Source organism: Phasianus colchicus, chromosome 30, assembly GCF_987193195.1.
Source record: "Phasianus colchicus chromosome 30, bPhaCol1.hap1.1, whole genome shotgun sequence".
NCBI lineage: Eukaryota > Metazoa > Chordata > Aves > Galliformes > Phasianidae > Phasianus > Phasianus colchicus.
In genome coordinates, this window is record NC_143465.1 from 1,181,068 (window position 1) to 1,203,684 (window position 22,617).

General features: G+C 58.8%; 1 protein-coding gene across 3 annotated transcripts; it reads right to left on the reverse strand.

Annotated features, from left to right (window-relative positions):
* Window positions 1-637: 637 nt before the first annotated feature.
* On the reverse strand, window positions 638-21,981 carry LIX1L (limb and CNS expressed 1 like). Of its 3 annotated transcripts, XR_016460500.1 has the most exons (7): window positions 21,684-21,981; window positions 14,388-14,551; window positions 11,223-11,363; window positions 10,900-10,995; window positions 8,539-8,616; window positions 4,207-4,627; window positions 638-3,128 (listed from the first exon to the last, which is right to left on the reverse strand). XR_016460500.1 is itself a non-coding variant. In XM_090127109.1 (6 exons), exons 1-6 carry the CDS (start codon window positions 21,973-21,975, stop codon window positions 4,385-4,387), a joined length of 1,014 nt encoding a protein of 337 aa, XP_089983235.1. In that variant the 5' UTR covers window positions 21,976-21,981; the 3' UTR covers window positions 638-4,384. The 3 variants fall into 3 exon arrangements, 2 of the variants coding, with proteins under 2 accessions (XP_089983235.1, XP_089983236.1); XM_090127109.1 differs by having other exon boundaries at window positions 638-4,627; XM_090127110.1 differs by lacking the exon at window positions 10,900-10,995 and having other exon boundaries at window positions 638-4,627.
* Between the last annotated feature and the right edge of the window lie 636 nt (window positions 21,982-22,617).

Here is a 22,617-nt window from a genome sequence, read left to right on the forward strand (position 1 = left end):
TGCCCCATGGATACCCTATAGATACCCCATAGATACCCCATGGATACCCCATAGTTGCCCCATGGATACCCCATAGGTGCCCTATAGATACCCCATAGATACCCCATGGATACCCTATAGATACCCTATAGATACCCCATGGATGCCCCGTAGATGCTCCATCGATACCCATGGATACCCTATAGATGCCCCATGGATGCCCCATAGATACCCCATAGATACCCCGTAGATGCCCCATAGTTGCCCCATAGATACCCCGTAGATGCCCCATAGTTGCCCCATAGATACCCCATGGATACCCTATAGATACCCTATAGATACCCCATAGATACCCCACGGATACCCTATAGATGCTCCATTGATACCCATGGATACCCTATAGATACCCCATAGATACCCCATGGATGCCCCATAGTTGCTCCATTGATACCCATGGATACCCCATGGATACCCCATAGTTGCCCCATGGATACCCCATGGATACCCTATAGATACCCTATAGATACTCCATGGATACCCCATAGTTGCCCCATGAACACCCCATACCCTATGGAGCAGGGTGGCTCTGGGGTTGTGCCCCACAAAACCAGGTGTACCCCATAGATATCCCACAGACACCCCACAGACACCCCACAGATCCCCACATTGGAGTGGTTTATTGTATAAAACCTTGGATACAAAAGGCAGCCGTCGGTGTGAGAGCAGGGATGTGTGCGGGCACTGCTATGGGGTGAGCACAGCACTGCTATGGGGTGAGCACAGCACTGCTATGGGGTGAGCACAGCACTGCTATGGGGTCAGCACTGCTGTGGGGTGAGCACAGTACTGCTATGGTGGCAGCACAGCACTGCATTGGGGGCAGCACTGCTATGGGGTGAGCACAGCACTGCATTGGGGTGAGCACAGCACTGCTATGGGGGCAGCACTGCTATGGGGTGAGCACAGCACTGCTATGGGGGCAGCACTGCTATGGGGTGAGCACAGCACTGCTATGGGGTCAGCACAGCACTGCTATGGGGTCAGCACTGCTATGGGGTGAGCACAGCACTGCACTGGGGTCAGCACAGCACTGCTATGGGGTGAGCACAGCACTGCATTGGGGTCAGCACTGCTATGGGGTGAGCACAGCACTGCTATGGGGTCAGCACTGCTGTGGGGTCAGCACAGCACTGCATTGGGGTCAGCACTGCTGTGGGGTCAGCACAGCACTGCATTGGGGTCAGCACTGCTATGGGGTGAGCACAGCACTGCTATGGGGGCAGCACTGCTATGGGGTGAGCACAGCACTGCTATGGGGTGAGCACTGCTATGGGGTGAGCACAGCACTGCTATGGGGTGAGCACTGCTATGGGGTGAGCACAGCACTGCATTGGGGTGAGCACAGCACTGCACTGGGGTGAGCACAGCACTGCTATGGGGGCAGCACTGCTATGGGGTGAGCACAGCACTGCTATGGGGGCAGCACAGCACTGCTATGGGGGCAGCACTGCTATGGGGTGAGCACAGCACTGCTATGGGGGCAGCACTGCACTGGGGTGAGCACAGCACTGCTATGGGGTCAGCACTGCTGTGGGGTGAGCACAGCACTGCTATGGGGTCAGCACAGCACTGCATTGGGGTGAGCACAGCACTGCTATGGGGTCAGGCACTGCAGTGGGGTGAGCACAGCACTGCTATGGGGTCAGCACAGCACTACTATGGGGTCAGCACTGCTATGGGGTCAGCACAGCACTGCTATGGGGTCAGCACAGCACTGCATTGGGGTGAGCACAGCACTGCTATGGGGTCAGGCACTGCAGTGGGGTGAGCACAGCACTGCATTGGGGCAGTACTGCTGTGGGGTGAGCACAGCACTGCTATGGGGTCAGGCACTGCTATGGGGTGAGCACTGCATTGGAGTGAACACAGCACCACTATGGGGTGAGCACAGCACCGCTATGGGGTGAGCACTGCTATGGGGTGAGCACAGCACCGCTCTGGGGTCAGGCACTGCATTGGGGTGAGCACAGCACTGCTATGGGGTCAGGCACTGCTATGGGGTGAGCACTGCATTGGGGTGAACACAGCACCACTATGGGGTGAGCACAGCACTGCATTGGGGCAGTACTGCTATGGGGTGAGCACAGCACCGCTCTGGGGTCAGGCACTGCATTGGGGTGAGCACAGCACTGCTATGGGGTCAGGCACTGCTATGGGGTGAGCACTGCATTGGGGTGAACACAGCACCACTATGGGGTGAGCACAGCACCGCTCTGGGGTCAGGCACTGCATTGGGGTGAGCACAGCACTGCTATGGGGTCAGCACTGCTATGGGGTGAGCACAGCACTGCATTGGGGTGAGCACAGCACTGCTATGGGGTGAGCACTGCTATGGGGTGAGCACAGTGCTGCTATGGGGTCAGCACTGCTATGGGGTCAGCACAGTACTGCTATGGGGGCAGCACTGCTATGGGGTGAGCACAGCACTGCACTGGGGTGAGCACAGCACTGCTATGGGGTGAGCACAGTGCTGCTATGGGGTCAGCACTGCTATGGGGTCAGCACAGTACTGCTATGGGGGCAGCACTGCTATGGGGTGAGCACAGCACTGCTATGGGGTCAGCACTGCTATGGGGTGAGCACAGCACTGCACTGGGGTGAGCACAGCACTGCTATGGGGTGAGCACAGTGCTGCTATGGGGTCAGCACTGCTATGGGGTCAGCACAGTACTGCTATGGGGGCAGCACTGCTATGGGGTGAGCACAGCACTGCTATGGGGTGAGCACAGCACTGCTATGGGGTCAGCACTGCTATGGGGTGAGCACAGCACTGCACTGGGGTGAGCACAGCACTGCTATGGGGTGAGCACTGCTATGGGGTGAGCACAGTGCTGCTATGGGGTGACTGCAGCCATCGCGGAGCAGCGCCGTCCCTCAGACCCCACAGCAGCAGCTGTGGTCCCAACGTTCCCCCTTCCCCAGCAGATGGGGTCGGTGCAGCTCCTGCTATGGGGCGATGTGGGGTGAGCGGCTCCGCCGCCGCGGGGTGGTGGCAGAGCGAAGGCCAGGGGCCGGGTTTGGGGCCTGCAGTGCTGAGCGGCCGCCGCGCAGCTCCCGCACACATCCAGAAACGTCAGAATTGAAGAGTGCTGAAAAGTCGATAGAAAAACCAGGGCTGGCGGGGCTACAAAACAGCAAGAGCGACAGGAAGGCAGCTGCGCCCACCTCCGCCCTACAGCACAGCAGTGGGAACTGCCCCCACCCCACAGCGCGAAACCCCGCAGCTGCGATGGGGGGACGCAGCTCCTCGCCTTCGCTGCTCAGAGGGAGCTGGGATGGAGCCCAGCCTCCTGCACGGCTCAGGGCTGAGGGCGCACGGCTGCCCCGGAGAGGAGATGCGTCCCCTGCTGCACTGCTATGGGGTCAATGGGCTGCAGCTCAAACTGCATCCCTTAAAGGCAAAAAGGGTCGGGAATTGCATTGGGGTGAGGACAGCGCTGCATCGGGGGCGGCACTGCTGCGGGGTGAGCACAGCACTGCTATGGGGTGAGCACAGCACTGCATTGGGGTGAGGACAGCGCTGCATTGGGGGCTGCACTGCTATGGGGTGAGCACAGCACTGCTGTGGGGTAGGGCACTGCTATGGGGTGAGCACAGCACTGCATTGGGGGTGGCACTGCTGTGGGGTGAGCACAGCACTGCATTAGTGTTGGGCACTGCTATGGGATGAGCACAGCACTGCTATGGGGGCAGCACTGCTATGGGGTGAGCACAGCACTGCTATGGGGTCAGCACTGCTGTGGGGTGAGCACAGCACTGCTATGGGGTGAGCACAGCACTGCATTAGTGTTGGGCACTGCTATGGGGTGAGCACAGCACTGCTATTGGGTCAGCGCTGCTATGGGGTGAGCACAGCACTGCTTTGGGGTCGGGCACTGCTATGGGGTGAGCACAGCACTGCTATGGGGTGAGCACAGCACTGCTATGGGGTCAGCACTGCTATGGGGTGAGCACAGCACTGCTATGGGGTGAGCACAGCACTGCTATGGGGTCAGCACTGCTATGGGGTGAGCACAGCACTGCAGTAGGGTCAGGCACTGCTATGGGGTGAGCACAGCACTGCTATGGGGTCAGCACTGCATTGGGGTGAGCACAGCACTGCATTGGGGTCAGCACTGCTATGGGGTGAGCACAGCACTGCTATGGGGTGGGAGGGAGGCAGCTCACCAGCAGGCAGCAGGAGGTCGAGGCGCAAGGATGACAGCGGCATCACGAATCTGTACAGGAGCGTCTGGGTTCTTTACAAAGAGAAAAACTTAAAAAAAGGGGAAAAAAAAAAGGCAAGAAATGTTGAAAATGTGCAAAAGGGCCCCAGGCAGAGCAGTGAGAAGGGCTGAGGAGGGGCTCAGCAGCCCGAGGAGTGCAGGCTGCCCAGCTGCCCGGCCGCCAGCATCAGGATGTCCTTCCTCTCCTTGTGGAAGCGCAGCTCCTTCCCCGCCAGCCGAGCCTCGTCCAGCTCCCTCTCGGTGGAGGCCAGCTCTCGGGACAGGGCGCCCGGGCTGCTCTGCTCCCTGCTCACCCAGTCCATGGCCATCTGCTGCCGGATGTCGTCGTCCAGAGCGCGGTGCGAGTAATGAGCCAGGACCTCCTGGGGGGACGAGGCAGAAGCACAGCATCACAGCATGGCCAGGCTTGGCACGAAGCTCCCAGGGCCCCGTCCAGCCTGGCCACAAAGATCCATAGTGAGCCACAGCGATCCAGAGGGTGCCATAGGGATCCACAGGGATCCAGAGGGTGCCATAAGGATCCATAGGGTGCCATAGGGATCCACAGGGATCCAGAGGGTGCCATAAGGATCCATAGGGTGCCATAGGGATCCACAGGGATCCAGAGGGTGCCATAGGGATCCACAGGGTGCCATAGGGATCCATAGGCATCCATAGGGTGCCATAGGGATCCATAGTGAGCCACATTGATCCACAGGGTATCATAAGGATCCACATGGTGTCATAGGGATCCATAGGGTGCCATAAGGATCCATAGGGTGCCATAGGGACCCATAATCATAGAATCATCACAGCATCACAGCATGGCCAGGGTTGGACTCAAGGGTGACGAAGATCCAACCCCCCACCACATGCAGGGCCACCAACCTCCTCATTTAATGCCAGCCCAGGCTGCCCAGGGCCCCGTCCAGCCTGGCCATAAAGATCCATAGTGAGCCACAGTGATCCATAGGGTGCCATAGGGATCCACAGGGTATCGTAAGGATCCATAGGGTGCTATAGGGATCCATAGGCATCCAGAGGGTACCATAAGGATCCATAGGGTGCCATAGGGATCCATAGGGTGTCACAGCGATCCATAGGCATCCATAGGGTACCATAAGGATCCATAGGGTGCCATAAGGATCCAAAGGGTGCCATAAGGATCCATAGGGTGCCATAAGGATCCATAGGGTGCCATAGGCACCCATAATCATAGAATCATCACAGAATCACAGCATGGCCAGGGTTGGAAGGGACCTCAAGGGTGACGAAGCTCCAGCCCCCTTCTGCACACAGGGCCACCAACCTCACATTTGACAGCAGCCCAGGCTGCCCAGGGCCCCATCCAGCCTGGCCATAAAGATCCATAGTGAGCCACAGTGATCCATAGGGTGTCATAGGGATCCACAGGGTATCATAAGGATCCACAGGGTATCATAAGGATCCATAGGGTGCCATAGGGATCCAGAGGGTGCCATAAGGATCCATAGGGTGCCATAGGCACCCATAATCATAGAATCATCACAGAATCACAGAATGGCCAGGGTTGGAAGGGACCTCAAGGATGACGAAGCTCCAGCCCCCTTCTGCACACAGGGCCACCAACCTCCACATTTAATACCAGCCCAGGCTGCCCAGGGCCCCATCCAGCCTGGCCATAAAGATCCATAGTGAGCCACAGTGATCCATAGGGTGTCATAGGGATCCACAGGGTATCATAAGGATCCACAGGGTATCATAAGGATCCATAGGGTGCCATAGGGATTCAGAGGGTGTCACAGGGATCCATAGGCATCCATAGGGTACCATAAGGATCCACAGGGTGCCATAAGGATCCAAAGGGTGCCATAAGGATCCATAGGGTGCCATAAGGATCCATAGGGTGCCATAGGCACCCATAATCATAGAATCATCACAGAATCACAGAATGCTTTGGGTTGGAAGGGACCTCAAGGATGATGAATCTCCAACCCCACACCGCAGGCAGGGCCACCAACCTCCACATTTGACAGCAGCCCAGGCTGCCCAGGGCCCCATCCAGCCTGGCCCTGAACACCTCCAGGGATGGATGCCCATCCACAGCCTCTCTGGGCAGCTGTTCCAGCACCTCACCGCTCTCACAGCAAACAACTTCCCCCTGACACCCAGCTGAAATCTGCCCTCCCTCAATTCCAGCCATTTCCCCTCGTCCTGCTGTCACTCACCCTTTCAAAGAGTTGATTCCCCTCCTGTTTGTAGGCTCCCTTCAGGTACTGAAAGGCTGTAATGAGGTCACCCCACAGCCTTCTTTTCTCCATGCTGAACAAGCCCAGCTCCCTCAGCCTGTCCTCATAGGGGAGGTGCTGCAGCCCTGCTCATCTCTGTGGCTCCTCTGGACCCTCTCCATCAGCTCCATCTTTCTTGTGCTGGGGGCTCCAGCCTGGTTTGCTGGTTGGTGACCTGCACACAGCAGGGGGTTGGAACTGATGGTCATTGTGCTCCTTTTCAACCCAGGCCATTCTATGAGTCAATGATTCTATGGCACCCTATGGCATCCTATGGATCCTTATGGCACCCTATGGATCCTTATGGCACCCCATGGCTTCTCTGGGCAGCCTGGTTTGCTGGTTGGTGACCCTGCACACAGCAGGGGGTTGAAACTGATGGGCATTGTGGTTCTTTTCAACCCAGGCCATTCTATGAGTCAATGATTCTATGGGTCCCTATGGCATCCCGTTGGTCTCTATGGCACCCTATGGCACCCTATGGATCCCTATGGCACCCTATGGATCCTTATGGCACCCCATGGCTTCTCTGGGCAGCCTGGTTTGCTGGTTGGCGACCCTGCACACAGCAGGGGGTTGGAACTGATTGTCATTGTGGTTCTTTTCAACCCAGACCATTCTAGGATTCTATGATTCTTTGGTTCCTATGGCATCACGTGGGTCTCTATGGCACTCTATGGATCCTTATGGCACCCTATGGATCCTTATGGCACCCCATGGGTTCTCTGGGCAGCCTGGGCTGCTGGTTGGCGACCCTGCACACAGCAGGGGGTTGGAACTGATGAACGTTGAGGTCCTTTTCAACCCAGGCCATTCTATGAGTCAATGATTCTGTGGGTCCCTATGGTGTCCTGTGGGTCCCTATGGCACCCTATGGCACCCTATGGATCCTTATGGCACCCCATGGCTTCTCTGGGCTGCCTTGTCTAGTGGCTGGTGACCCTGCACACAGCAGGGGGTTGGAACTGATGGTCTTTGTGGTCCTTTTCAACCCAGGCCATTCTAGGATTCTATGATTCTGTGGGTCCCTATGGCATCCCATGGGTCTCTATGGCACCCTATGGATCCTGATGGCATCCCATGGGTTCTCTCTGCAGCCTGGTCTGGTGGTTGGTGAGCCTGCACACAGCAGGGGGTTGGAACTGATGGTCATTGTGGTCCTTTTCAACCCAGGCCATTCTATGAGTCAGTGATTCTGTGGGTCCCTATGGTGTCCTGTGGGTCCCTATGGCACCCTATGGCACCCTATGGATCCTTATGGCACCTATAGATCCTTATGGCACCCCATGGGTTCTCTGGGCAGCCTGGGCTGCTGGTTGGCGACCCTGCATACAGCAGGGGGTTGGAACTGATGAACGTTGAGGTCCTTTTCAACCCAGACCATTCTAGGATTCTATGATTCTTTGGTTCCTATGGCATCCTGTGTGTCTCTATGGCACTCTATGGATCCCTATGGCACCCTATGGATCCTTATGGCACCCCATGGCTTCTCTGGGCAGCCTGGGCTGCTGGTTGGTGACCCTGCACACAGCAGGGGGTTGGAACTGATGGGCATTGTGGTTCTTTTCAACCCAGGCCATTCTATGAGTCAATGATTCTATGGGTCCCTATGGCATCCCGTTGGTCTCTATGGCACCCTATGGCACCCTATGAATCCCTATGGCACCCTATGGATCCTAACGGCACCCCTGGGTTCTCTGGGCAGCCTGGGCTGCTGGCTGGCGACCCTGCACACAGCAGGGGGTTGGAACTGATGGTCATTGTGGTTCTTTTCAACCCAGACCATTCTAGGATTCTATGATTCTTTGGTTCCTATGGCATCCCGTGGGTCTCTATGGCACTCTATGGATCCTTATGGCACCCTATGGATCCTTATGGCACCTATAGATCCTTATGGCACCCCATGGGTTCTCTGGGCAGCCTGGGCTGCTGGCTGGCGACCCTGCACACAGCAGGGGGTTGGAACTGATGAACTTTGTGGTCCTTTTCCCCCCCTGCCACTCGATGGCTCTGTGATTCTGACTCACCTGCCGTGAGCACTGCCGCTCCCGCATGGCCTTCAGGCTGCCGTTCCAGTGCAGCAGTTGGAACACCGTCATCAGCTCCTGCAACAGCAACAGCAGTCAGTGGGTGCCTGCAGTGCAGGCTGAGCTCCTCCCAGCCCCGGGAGCTCAGCGCTGTGCTCCACGCGTGGCTCTCTGTGCCGTGAGAGCTGTGGGGCCTGAGGGCCATTCGGGGCTCCGTGAGCAAAAGAGTTGTGAGTTAATGAGTTAGCGAGTGGGGATAATGAGAGAGAATGGGAATGGCAGCAACGAATGGCAGACAGAGATCCCTGCAGCCCAATGGACACCAACAGCATCACTGCGTTCTGCTCTCCTCGTGGAGAAGATGCAGCACCGGGGAGCTGCAGCAACCACTGCGCTGCCCACACACAGCAATACGGCACGTGGCGCAACCAGCACAGCTCTGCTCCCCCCCGCAGGACCAGCCTGCCCACAGCACCCCCTGCACAGAGGTGGGAGGGAGCCCCGAGGGCTCAGCTCACAGCTGCCTGCCCTGCATGGGCTCCTTCTGCTCCGTCACCCAAAGGCCATCAGCACTGCAGCATCGCCCTCGGCACCACGGGCACCGCGCTGCGTGTTTTGTGCACGCAGAACGGCCAGGTTGGAGGGGACCTCAAGGATGATGAATGTCCAACCCCTCACCGCACACAGGGCCACCAACCTCCACATTTCACAGCAGCCCAGGCTGCCCAGGGCCCCATCCAACCTGGCCTCCAACACCTCCAGGGATGGATGCCCATCCACAGCCTCTCTGGGCAGCTGTTCCAGCACCTCACCGCTCTCACAGCAAACAACTTCCCCCTGACACCCAGCTGAAATCTGCCCTCCCTCAATTCCAGCCATTTCCCTCGTCCTGCTCTCATCTCCCCTTCCCAAGAGCTGACTCCCCCCCTGTTTTTGGGCTCCCTTTAGTACTGCAGGCTGCAATGATTCACCCCGCAGCTTCTCTTCTCCATGCTGAACAAGCCCAGCTCCCTCAGCCTGTCTTTGCAGGGAGGTGCTGCAGCCCTGCTCATCTCTGTGGCTCCTCTGGACCCACCAGACCAGGCTGCCCAGAGAACCCATAGGGTGCCATAAGGATCCATAGGGTGCCATAGGGACCCAGAGGGCGCCATAGGGACCCATAGAATCATTGACTCATAGAATGGCCTGGGTTGCAAAGGCCCCCAATGCCCATCAGTTCCAACCCCTGCTGTGTGCAGGTCACCAACCAGCAGCCCAGGCTGCCCAGACCCACATCCAGCCTGGCCTGGGATGCCTGCAGGGATGGGGCATCCACAGCCTCCTTGTGCAACCTGTTGCAGTGCCTCACCACCTCTGGGTGAAAAACTTCCTCCTCATATCCAAACTAAACCTCCCTGGCTCAGTTTAACACCATTTCCCCTTGTCCTGTCACCATCCATCCTCACAAACAGTTCCCCCTCCTGTTTTTGGGCTCCCTTTAGTACTGCAGGCTGCAATGATTCACCCCGCAGCTTCTCTTCTCCATGCTGAACAAGCCCAGCTCCCTCAGCCTGTCTTTGCAGGGAGGTGCTGCAGCCCCCTGATCCTGCTATAGCAAAAGGTGGAGCAAAGCAAGCTGGGTGGGATGGGAGCAGCGCTCAGAGAGCAAGCTGTGTGCAATTAGCATTAATCACATCATGAATGATGCTCACTGAGACCCTTCTACCTGGCCTCTCTCCTTTTGCAGGACAGGACAAAAGCTGCAGAAGGAAGGGCTGCCTGCACACCCAGCCGTGTCACAAACACGCACTGCTGCCCCACCAACACCAACCAGCTCCACGTGGAGAAACCCAACACTGAGTGCTGGCACAGCAGAGCTGGAACTGCAGCACCTCCCCTATGAGGACGGGCTGAGGGAGCTGGGCTTGTTCAGCATGGAGAAGAGAAGCTGCGGGGTGAATCATTGCAGCCTGCAGTACTAAAGGGAGCCCAAAAACAGGAGGGGAGTCAGCTCTTGGGAAGGGGAGATGAGAGCAGGACGAGGGAAATGGCTGGAATTGAGGGAGGGCAGATTTCAGCTGGGTGTCAGGGGGAAGTTGTTTGCTGTGAGAGCGGTGAGGTGCTGGAACAGCTGCCCAGAGAGGCTGTGGATGGGCATCCATCCCTGGAGGTGTTCAAGGCCAGGTTGGATGGGGCCCTGGGCAGCCTGGGCTGGTATTAAATGTGGAGGTTGGTGGCCCTGCATGTGGTGGGGGTTGGAGCTTCGTCATCCTTGAGGTCCCTTCCAACCCTGGCCATTCTGTGATTCTGTGAAACCCGGGGTGGTGTTTAGAGCAGAGCCCCACTCTTACGATGAAGGCACAGCCCAACCATCATCCGCACCTGGAACTCCAGCATGGATTTCCCCTTGTTGGACTCCAGCATGAAGCGGAAGGCGCCGATGCCGGTGTTGGGGTTATCAGCCTCCTCCCGGTTGCCCTGCAAAGAGAGGAGAGCTGAGCCGTAAGGAACGGCAGCCACACGACGACCCGTGAGCTGCAGAGCTGCCCGCACATCTGCAAAACGCAGCGCCTGCAAACAAAGCTGGCAGCACACGGAGGGAGAATGGGGAGGTTTGAGGCGGCGCAGAGCCCGGCAGGAGGAGCCCACGCCTCACTGGGCGGCTCTCCGTGCGAGGTCGGGGCTTCCACCGTGCACAGCCTTACGTTAAAGGACGCCAGGGCTTCCGAAACGCTCTTCTCGATGAACTCGTCCGTGATCCTCCGTGAGGGATGCTCGTTAAACACGGAGTTCATCAGCGCGATCTTAGCGGCGCTCCTCCGCGCTTCGGCCTTGGTGGGACAGAACTGAGGGGAGAAAAAGTGCTGTCAGAACTGCAGGGCTGCAGCCCCACAGCAGCACCAGGACAGCACCTTCCATCCATCCATGCATCCATGCATCCATGCATCCATCCTTCCATCCCACAGAGCCCTTCCATCCATCCTTCCATCCATCTATCCTTCAATCCATCCATCCATCCATCCATCCCACAGAGCCCTTCCATCCATCCTTCCATCCATCCTTCCATCCATCCATCCAACCATCCATCCTTCCATCCATCCATCCATCCATCCATCCATCCCACAGAGCCCTTCCATCCATCCATCCATCCACCCATCCATCCACCCATCCATCCATCCATCCATCCATCCATCCCACAGAGCCCTTCCATCCATCCATCCATCCACCCATCCATCCACCCATCCATCCATCCATCCATCCATCCATCCCACAGAGCCCTTCCATCCATCCATCCATCCATCCACCCATCCATCCATCCATCCATCCATCCATCCCACAGAGCCCTTCCATCCATCCATCCTTCCATCCATCCTTCCATCCATCCATCCATCCATCCATCCATCCATCCTTCCATCCATCCATCCATCCATCCATCCATCCATCCTTCCATCCATCCATCCATCCTTCCATCCATCCATCCATCCATCCATCCACCCATCCATCCATCCATCCATCCATCCATCCATCCACCCTTCCATCCATCCATCCATCCATCCATCCATCCATCCATCCACCCATCCATCCATCCATCCATCCATCCATCCACCCACCCATCCATCCATCCATCCATCCATCCATCCATCCATCCACCCATCCATCCATCCATCCACCCTTCCATCCATCCATCCATCCATCCATCCATCCATCCATCCACCCACCCATCCACCCATCCACCCATCCATCCATCCATCCATCCATCCATCCATCCTTCCATCCATCCATCCATCCATCCATCCATCCATCCATCCATCCATCCATCCATCCTTCCATCCATCCATCCATCCATCCATCCATCCACCCATCCATCCATCCATCCACCCACCCATCCATCCATCCATCCATCCATCCATCCATCCATCCACCCATCCATCCATCCATCCATCCATCCATCCATCCATCCATCCTTCCATCCATCCATCCATCCATCCATCCATCCACCCTTCCACCCTTCCATCCATCCACCCATCCATCCATCCATCCATCCATCCATCCATCCACCCATCCATCCATCCATCCATCCATCCATCCATCCATCCATCCATCCACCCATCCATCCATCCATCCATCCCACAGAGCTGCAGCCCCAAGCACCACGAGGTCAGCACCTTCCGTCTTTCCACCCCACAGAGCCCTTCCATCATCCTTCCATCCCACAGAGCTGCAGCCCCACACCAGCAGGACAGCAGGGCCGCAGCCTCCTCCCCCAGCCCCACACCCCAGCTCCCAGGCAGCAGAGCTGTAACTCCGGAAGGCTCTCAGACACCCCGAATCCATCGTGGCAGGCAGTGGAGCTCTGAGCACAGCGCCGAGATGCGCCGCCCACCGGAGCCTCAGCACAACCAAATCCCAGCACAACCAAAGCAGACTGCAGCCCACAGGCACCGTGTGCTCCTGGGCTGGGCTCTGCTGCCAGAACTGATTCTTTTGGACCCGTTCCTCCAGCCCAGAGCTGCACCTCACAGCGCCTGCAATGGGAACAGGCTGCCCAGAGAGGCTGTGGATGGGCATCCATCCCTGGAGGTGTTCAGGGCCAGGTTGGATGGGGCCCTGGGCAGCCTGGGCTGCTGTGAAATGTGGAGGTTGGTGGCCCTGCATGTGGTGGGGGATTGGAGCTTCGTCGTCCTTGAGGTCCCCTCCAACCCAAACCATGCTGTGGTTCTGTGATGTGCTGCTGGGCCACGCGGAGCACAGAACGCAGCAGCAGAGATGGGCTTTGGGAGCACTGCATCCTTTTTGGGGTCCTGCAGGCACCTCCAGCCCTGCACTCCCTGACACCAATGCGTCCTCACAGATCCTCCTTCAGGGACTTCCTATGGCTCAAAAGGAATTTCTGGGCAGCCTGGCTGCTGTGAATGTGGAGGTTGGTGGCCCTGCGTGCGGTGTGGGGTTGGAGATTCGTCATCCTCGAGGTCCCCTCCAACCCAAACCATTCTGTGATCCATTCTGTGATTCTGAGACCCAGCACTGCCAGGACCCACTGCGGTTCTCAGCCCTTCACCTTTCGGGGCAGACATTTGGGTGCTTTCCTTCTCATAGGAAGGCCAAGAGCACCTCCAGCCCCGCACTCCCTGACGCTGCTGACACCAATGGAGTCCTCACAGATCCTCCTTTAGGGACTTCCTATGGCTCAAAAGGAATTTCTGGGCAGCCTGGGCTGCTGTCAAATGTGGAGGTTGGTGGCCCTGCGTGCAGAAGGGGGCTGGAGCTTCGTCATCCTTGAGGTCCCCTCCAACCCAAACCATGCTGTGGTTCTGTGATGTGCTGCTGGGCCACGCGGAGCACAGAACGCAGCAGCAGAGGTGGGTTTGGGAGCACTGCATCCTTTCTGGGGTCCTGCAGGCACCTCCAGCCCTGCACTCCGATGCTGCTGACACCAATGGAGTCCTCAAAATCCTGCTTTAGGGACTTCCTATGGCTCAAAAGGAATTTCTGGGCAGCCTGGCTGCTGTGAAATGTGAACGTTGGTGGCCCTGAGTGCAGAAAGCGGCTGCAGCTTCGTGACCCTTGAGGTCCCCTCCAACCCAAACCATTCTGTGATCCATTCTGTGATTCTGAGACCCAGCACTGCCAGGACCCACTGCGGTTCTCAGCCCTTCACCTTTCGGGGCAGACATTTGGGTGCTTTCCTTCTCATAGCAAGGCCAAGAGCACCGATCGAACACGGAGCTCTGTTTTCCAGTTTTGCCATTTCAAAAAGAGATTCGGGGTGCAACCCAGGGCCCTATAAGGGAACCTTAACCCACCAACCCATCCCAGCTCCAGCCCATAAGCGCTGCTCATCCCAGCAGCGCTCAGGGTTGCAGCCGTACCTGGAAGCTGCCGAAGCAGCTGCCCCCGGGCAGCGTGACGTAGCAGACGTAGGGCGGGCTGCTGGCTGGCACCATCTCATACACCACCAGGGCTCCGTTCTTCAGGTCGGCCCCACGCGACTGCTTCATCTGCCAGAACTCCTGCAGGGCTTCCACCACGTTGACTGCGGGGCAGAAAAAGGGCTCAGACACCAAAGCTGCCGTGCGTGGGGATCCCTGGCGCAAGGGGGACACGGAGCTGCTGGGACGGGTCCAGAGGAGGGCATGAAGATGAGCAGAGCTGGGAAGGAAGGCTGGGGGTGATGGGCTTGGAGAGGGGAAGGATGCGCGGCCATCGTGGCCACACAGTGCTTGGAGGGAGTGCAAGAACAGGAGGGGGAACGGTGCTGATGTGGGTTGGTAGTGACAGGACAAGGGGAAATGGTGTTAAACTGAGCCAGGGAGGTTTAGGTTGGATATGAGGAGGAAGTTTTTCACCCAGAGGTGGTGAGGCACTGCAACAGGTTGCACAAAAAGGCTGTGGATGCCCCATCCCTGCAGGCATCCAAGGCCAGGCTGGATGTGGGTCTGGGCAGCCTGGGCTGCTGGTTGGTGACCTGCACACAGCAGGGGGTTGGAACTGATGGGCATTGTGGTTCTTTTCAACTCAGGCCATTCTATGAATCAATGATTCTATGGGTCCCTATGGCGCCCTGTGGGTCCCTGTGGCACCCTATGGATCCTTATGGCACCCCATGGTTTCTCTGGGCAGCCTGGGCTGGTGGTTGGTGACCCTGCACACAGCAGGGGGTTGGAACTGATGGTCATTGTGCTCCTTTTCAACCCAGGCCATTCTATGAGTCAATGATTCTATGGGTCCCTATGGTGTCCTGTGGGTCCCTATGGCACCCTATGGATCCTTATGGCACTCCATGGGTTCTCTGGGCAGCCTGGGCTGCTGGTTGGTGACCCTGCACACAGCAGAGGGTTGGAACTGATGGGTATTGTGGTGCTTTTCAACCCAGGCCATTCTATGAGTCAATGATTCTATGGGTCCCTATGGCACCCCATGAGTCCCTGTGGTGCTGCATGCGTCCCTATGGCACCCTATGGATCCTTATGGCACCCTATAGGTTCTCTGGGCTGCCTGGTCTGGTGGTTGGCGGCCCTGCACACAGCAGGGGGTTGGAACTGATGGTCATTTGGTTCTTTTCAACCCAGGCCATTCTATGAGTCAATGATTCTATGGGTCCCTATGGCACTCCATGAGTCCCTATGGTGCCCCATGAGTCCCTATGGCACCCTATGGATCCTTATGGCATCCCATGGGTTCTCTGGGCTGCCTGGTCTGGTGGCTGGTGACCTGCACACAGCAGGGGGTTGGAACTGATGGTCATTTGGTTCTTTTCAACCCAGGCCATTCTATGAGTCAGTGATTCTATGGGTCTCTATGGCACCCTATGAATCCCTATGGCACTCTATGGATCCTTATGGCACCCTATGGATCCTTATGGCACCCTATGGTTTCTCTGGGCAGCCTGGGCTGCTGGTTGGCAATCCTGCACACAGCAGGGGGTTGGAACTGATGGTCTTTGTGGTCCTTTTCAACCCAGGCCATTCTAGGATTCTATGATTCCATGGGTCTCTATGGCACCCTATGAATCCCTATGGCACCCTATGGATCCTTATGGCACCCCATGGGTTCTCTGGGCAGCCTGGTCTGGTGGTTGGTGACCCTGCACACAGCAGGGGGTTGGAACTGATGGTCACTGTGCTCCTTTTCAACCCAGGCCATTCTATGAGTCATTGATTCTATGGGTCCCTATGGTGTCCTGTGGGAACCTATGGCACCCTATGGATCCTTATGGCACTCTATGGGTTCTCTGGGCAGCCTGGTCTGGTGGTTGGTGACTCTGCACACAGCAGGGGGTTGGAACTGATGAACTTTGAGGTCCTTTTCAACCCAGGCCACCCTATGATCCCCTATGAGGAGCTGGGATGGCACTGGTGTCAGCGTGCCAACCCGATGGGAAGCACACGGCGCTGGCAGGGCTGCTGCCAGCAGCCTGGGGAGCACCCAGAACTGCTGCACTGCCGTGTGGCTTCTGGTAGGAAAGCTCTTCTCATTGCACAAAGTGTAGGGAGCAGCTTCTGGAGGAGGGCTCTCAGCACCCAAAGGGGATGGGCTCCTCTGCAAGGGGGAACGGCGTCAGGCGGAGCCGTGGGAGGTCCAGGTTGGGTGCAAGGGAGCATCCCACGGCACAGGCGGTGCTGCGGTGGGTTGTGCCATCGCTGGGCTCTGCAAGCAGCCCTGGAGCAGCCTGAGCCAGCAGGGAGTTGGAAATACAGCCCTCAAATGTCCCTTCTGACTCACAGACGTTATGCCCATCACCGCTTTGTTACGTCCACTGCTGCCCATCACAGCTTTTTTTTGCCCATCGCTGCTTCCTTGTGCTCATCACTGCCCATCATTGTTTCATTATGCCCAACACTGCGTCGTTATGCCCATCACTGCTTCATTGTGCCCATCACTGCATCATTGTGCCCATCACTGCCTCATTATGTCCATTGCTGCCCATCACTGCCTCCTTACGCCCATCACTGCTTCATTATGCCCACCACCACCTTGTTATGCCCATCACTGCCTCGTTATGCCCATCACTGCTTCATTATGCCCATCACTGCCCACCACTGCTTCACTGGGCCCATCACTGCCTCGTTATGCCCATCACTGCTTCGTTATGCCCATCGCTGCCTCGTTATGCCCATCACTGCCTCCTTATGCTCATCACTGCTTCGTTATGCCCCTCACTGCCTCATTATGCCCATCACTGCTTGTTATGCCCATCACTGCCCCATTATGTCCATTGCTGCCCATCACTGCTTCGTTATGCCCATCAATGCTTCATTATGTCCATCGCTGCCTCCTTATGCCCATCACCGCCTCATTATGCCCATCACTGCTTCATTATGCCCATTGCTGCTTGTTATGCCCATCACTGCCTCGTTATGCCCATCACTGCCTCGTTATGCCCATCACTGCTTCATTATGCCCATCGCTGCCTCATTATGCCCATCACTGCCCACCACTGCTTCATTGTGCCCATCACTGCTTCGTTATGCCCATCGCTGCCTCCTTATGCCCATCACTGCCTCCTTATGCCCATCACTGCTTTGTTATGCCCCTCACTGCCTCATTATGCCCATCACTGCTTGTTATGCCCATCACTGCCTCCTCATGCCAATCACTGCTCGTTATGCCCATCACTGCCCCATTACGTCCATTGCTGCCCATCACTGCCTCCGCGCAGAGCAAAGCAGCCCCTTTTCGGAGAGCGTCCCAAGTCCCGCGCCGTCCCACCCTCGCGGTTCTCCTTCTGCACCCCAAAGGATTTCAGCGCAGGGAGGAGCACAAAGCACACAGAGGAGCCAGGGCCGCTCCGAGCCAAGGCTGCTGTGAGCCAGGGACACGGAGCGGCTCATCCCGAGCCAAGGCTGCTGTGAGCCAGGGACACGGAGCGGCTCACCCCGAACCGGGGCGGCCCCTCGTGCGCTCCTGGCTGCGCAGCGCAGCCCCGCACGGAGCGCAGCACATCGCGCTCGCAGCACGTCGGCCTCGCACGCTCAGCACGGCCGCTAAGTGCTTCCACATGGCGCCCGCAGGCTGCAGACGGAGGTCCGGCAGCACAGCACAGCAGCACGGCGGCTGCCAGCCCTCCCCGCCCGCCCTGATGTTGTAAGCAGAAGCTGCTGACTCCAAACGGCCCCAGCGTCTCCTGCGGGGGATTCCTTCCATCAGCAGAGGGCTTGCAGTGGGACAGGGAGGGGATCGTTCCTACCAACTCTGCAGCAACTGCAGCACTGCACCCAGGGTGGGGGTCCCAGCACAAGAAGGACAGGGAGCTGTTGGAGGGGGTCCAGAGGAGCCACAGAGATGAGCTGGGCTGCAGCACCTCCCTGCAAAGACAGGCTGAGGGAGCTGGGCTTGTTCAGCATGGAGAAGAGAAGCTGCGGGGTGAATCATTGCAGCCTGCAGTACTAAAGGGAGCCCAAAAACAGGAGGGGGAACTGTTTGTGAGGGTGGATGGTGACAGGACAAGGGGAATGGTGTTAAACTGAGCCAGGGAGGTTTAGGTTGGATATGAGGAGGAAGTTTTTCACCCAGAGGTGGTGAGGCACTGCAACAGATTGCACAAAAAGGCTGTGGATGCCCCATCCCTGCAGGCATCCCAGGCCAGGCTGGATGTGGCTCTGGGCAGCCTGGGCTGCTGGTTGGTGACCTGCACACAGCAGGGGTTGGAACTGATGGGCATTGGGGGCCTCTGCAACCCAGGCCATTCTATGAGTCAATGATTCTATGGGTCCCTATGGCACCCTATGAGTTCTTATGGCACCCTGTGGGTTCTCTGGGCAGCCTGGTCTGGTGGGTCCAGAGGAGCCACAGAGATGAGCTGGGCTGCAGCACCTCCCTGCAAAGACAGGCTGAGGGAGCTGGGCTTGTTCAGCATGGAGAAGAGAAGCTGCGGGGTGAATCATTGCAGCCTGCAGTACTAAAGGGAGCCCAAAAACAGGGGGGGAGTCAGCTCTTGGGAAGGGGAGATGAGAGCAGGACGAGGGAAATGGCTGGAACTGAGGGAGGGCAGATTTCAGCTGGGTGTCAGGGGGAAGTTGTTTGCTGTGAGAGCGGTGAGGTGCTGGAACAGCTGCCCAGAGAGGCTGTGGATGGGCATCCATCCCTGGAGGTGTTCAGGGCCAGGTTGGATGGGGCCCTGGGCAGCCTGGGCTGCTGTGAAATGTGGAGGTTGGTGGCCCTGCATGTGGTGGGGGTTGGAGCTTCGTCATCCTTGAGGTCCCCTCCAACCCAAACCATGCTGTGGTTCTGTGATGTGCTGCTGGGCCACGCGGAGCACAGAACGCAGCAGCAGAGATGGGTTTGGGAGCACTGCATCCTTTCTGGGGTCCTGCAGGCACCTCCAGCCCTGCGCTCCCTGACACCAATGGAGTCCTGAAAATCCTGCTTTAGGGACTTCCTATGGCTCAAAAGGAATTTCTGGGCAGCCTGGCTGCTGTGAATGTGGAGGTTGGTGGCCCTGCGTGCGGTGTGGGGTTGGAGATTCGTCATCCTCGAGGTCCCTTCCATCCCAAACCATTCTGTGATCCATTCTGTGATTCTGAAACCCAGCACTGCCAGGACCCACTGCGGTTCTCAGCCCTTCACCTTTCGGGGCAGACATTTGGGTGCTTTCCTTCTCATAGGAAGGCCAAGAGCACCTCCAGCCCCGCACTCCCTGACGCTGCTGACACCAATGCGTCCTCAAAATCCTCCTTTAGGGACTTCCTATGGCTCAAAAGGAATTTCTGGGCAGCCTGGGCTGTGAATGTGGAGGTTGGTGGTGCTGCATACAATGGGGGGGTTGGAGCTTCACGATCCTTGCGCCCCTTCCAACCCAACCCATGCTGTGATTCCATGCCGGGGCTGAGCGCCGCCCAGCACGCTGCGATCGCTGCTGTGAAAACAGGAGCTCCATCCATCCCTACGCAGAGCCGGGTGGGCGATGTGAATCCTGCTCAGAAATGCCCTCCCTGCCCCTCCTGCAGACGTGGACTGAGGCACCAACAGAGCAATCCCAGCCCCCGCCCCGCGCTGCCCACACTGAGCTCCTCTCACCCCAAAGTCTGCGGTCAGCAAAGCAAAACGGAGCCCAGCAGCAGCTGCCAGATCCCAGCCCTGCCCCACTGATCTGCGGCCTATGGGGCAGCGGGGGGGCGGGGGGGAGCGAGGGGGGAGAGGGCAAGGAAAAGGGGAAAGGGAGGAGTGGGGGGGGAGAGGGAAAAGGAGGAGTGGGGAGGGGGGAGAGGGAAAAGGAGGAGTGGGGGGACAGGGGAGAGGGGGAAGGAGGGGAGAGGGGGGAGAGGGGGAAGTAGGGGAGAGGGGGGAGAGGGAGAAGGAGGGGAGAGGGGTGAAATGAGGGAGAGGGGAAAGAGGGGATGGAGAAGGGGAAAAGGAGAAGTGAGGGGAGAAAGGGAGAAAAGGGGGAATGAGGGGGAAACAGGAGGGGGAAATGGGGGACTGAGGGGAGAGAAGGGGAAAGAGAGGAGTGAGGGGGGAGAAGGGGAAAGGAGTGGGGGGGGAGATGGGTGAAATGAGGGAGGAAGTGAAGAGTAAGAAATGCGGGAGAGGGGAAAAAGGGGACGGAGAAGGGGAAAAGGAGGAGTGAGTTGGGAGAGGGAAAAGGAGTGGGGGGGAGAGGGAAAAGGAGGAATGGAGGGGAGATGGGTGAAATGAGGGAGGAAGGGGGGAGTGAGAAATGGGGGAGAGGGGAAAAAGGGGATGGAGAAGGGGAAAAGGAGGAGTGAGGTGGGAGAGGGAAAAGGAGTGGGGGGGAGAAGGGGAAAGGAGTGGGGGGGAGAAGGGGAAAGGAGTGGGGGGGAGAAGGGGAAAGGAGTGGGGGGGAGAAGGGGAAAGGAGTGGGGGGGAGAAGGGGAAAGGAGTGGGGGGGAGAAGGGGAAAGGAGTGGGGGGGAGAAGGGGAAAGGAGTGGGGGGGAGAAGGGGAAAAGGAGGAATGGGGGGGGAGAGGGAAAAGGAGGAGTGGGGGGGGAGAGGGAAAAGGAGGAGTGGGGGGGGAGAGGGAAAAGGAGGAGTGGGGGGGGAGATGGGGGAAAAAGGGGAGAGGAGCAAAGGGGGGGGAGAGGAGCAAAGGGGGGGGAGAGGAGCAAAGGGGGGGGAGAGGAGCAAAGGGGGGGGAGAGGAGCAAAGGGGGGGGAGAGGAGCAAAGGGGGGGGAGAGGAGCAAAGGGGGGGGAGAGGAGCAAAGGGGGGGGAGAGGAGCAAAGGGGGGGGAGAGGAGCAAAGGGGGGGGAGAGGAGCAAAGGGGGGGGAGAGGAGCAAAGGGGGGGGAGAGGAGCAAAGGGGGGGGAGAGGAGCAAAGGGGGGGGAGAGGAGCGGAGAGAGGGGGGGAGGCTGGGAGGGTTTGGGGGGGAGATGGGGGCGAGGATCGGGGGAGGGTGTGCTGGGAGTGTTTGGGGGGGGGGGGGGTGGGGAGGGGCCAAGAAGGGGGGTCAAGGGTGGGGGGGGAGTCGGGGGGGCCCGGCAGCCGCAGCCCCGCACGACGGGACGGGAGATGAGCGGAGATGAGGGGAGATGAGCGGAGATGAGCGGAGATGAGCGGAGATGAGCGGAGATGAGCGGAGATGAGCGGAGATGAGCGGAGATGAGCGGAGAGCGGAGCGAGAGGCGGCGGGGAACGGCGCTGCCGGCCCCCCCCCAACCCCCCCAGCCGCCACCCCAACCCCCCCCAGCCGCCGCCCCCCGCTCACCTCGGCCGTAGCCCTGCGTGTGCTTGGCGAAGCTCCGCACCACCGCCTCCACCGCCTCCCGCAGCACCGCGGGCGGCCCCGAGCCGGGGGGGGGCGGGGCGGAGGCGGCGGGGCCCTGCAGGCCCAGCGGGGGGGGCGGCGGCGGCAGCCCCAGGCCCGGCCCCAGAGCGGCCGGAGGAGGCGGAGCGGCGGCGGCGGCGGCGGCGGCGGGAGCCCCGGTGACCCCGGGCCGCAGGGAGCGCAGCGTTCCGCCCACGCCGGGCTGCAGCCGCTGCGCCCGCACCGACTCCATCGTCGCTCTGCGGGGCCGCCGCTGCCAATCAAAGCGCGCGGGGCCAATGGGGGTGGAGATCGCCGCGGAGAGGGGGAGGGGAGAGAGGGAGGTGTCGGCCAATGGGGTGCGCGGAGGGGCCCGAGGGGGCGGGGCGGAGGGAGGGGGACCGATGGCAGCGCGGAGATGCAGGGAGTGGGCGGGGACGAGGGGGGGAGAGGCCCAATCGGAGTTGGGGAACGGCGGGGGGGGGAGAGCTCGCCTCGCCAGCGCCAATCAGAAGTGAGGGACGCGGGAAGAGGGCGGGGCCTCGGGGACGGCGGCCAATTGCAGCGCGGCACTCGCGATAATGGCAAAGAGGATCAAAACGCGAAGCGGCCAAGGCGGGGGTGGGGACGAGACGGCGAGAGGACGGGCGTGAGCCTGGCCAATCGGAGGGCTCCTCACCGGGATTGAGGCGGGGACTGTAGCAATGGCCCAATCGCAGCCTCTGTTTTGATTCTTGGGGGCGTGCCACAGCGCATCCAGCCAATAGGCGCGCGAGAAACGCACGGAGTCAAAAATTTCAGGTTAGGCAAATATTTTCGCGACAGCAGCAAAAAGTTCCTTCACTATTGCGATAATGGGCGCACGCCCCCTATTGGCAAGGGAGAAATTGCGTTA

Coding starts and splice junctions, on each gene's coding strand:
- LIX1L (XM_090127109.1), bottom strand. CDS start 21,975: ATGGAGTCGGTGCGGGCGCAGCGGCTGCAGCCCGGCGTGGGCGGAACG. Junction 11,364..14,387: donor GCTGCTTCGGCAGCTTCCAG/GTACGGCTGCAA, acceptor TTCTCCCCTCAG/TTCTGTCCCACCAAGGCCGA. Junction 4,628..8,538: donor AGCGGCAGTGCTCACGGCAG/GTGAGTCAGAAT, acceptor TCGTCCCCCCAG/GAGGTCCTGGCTCATTACTC.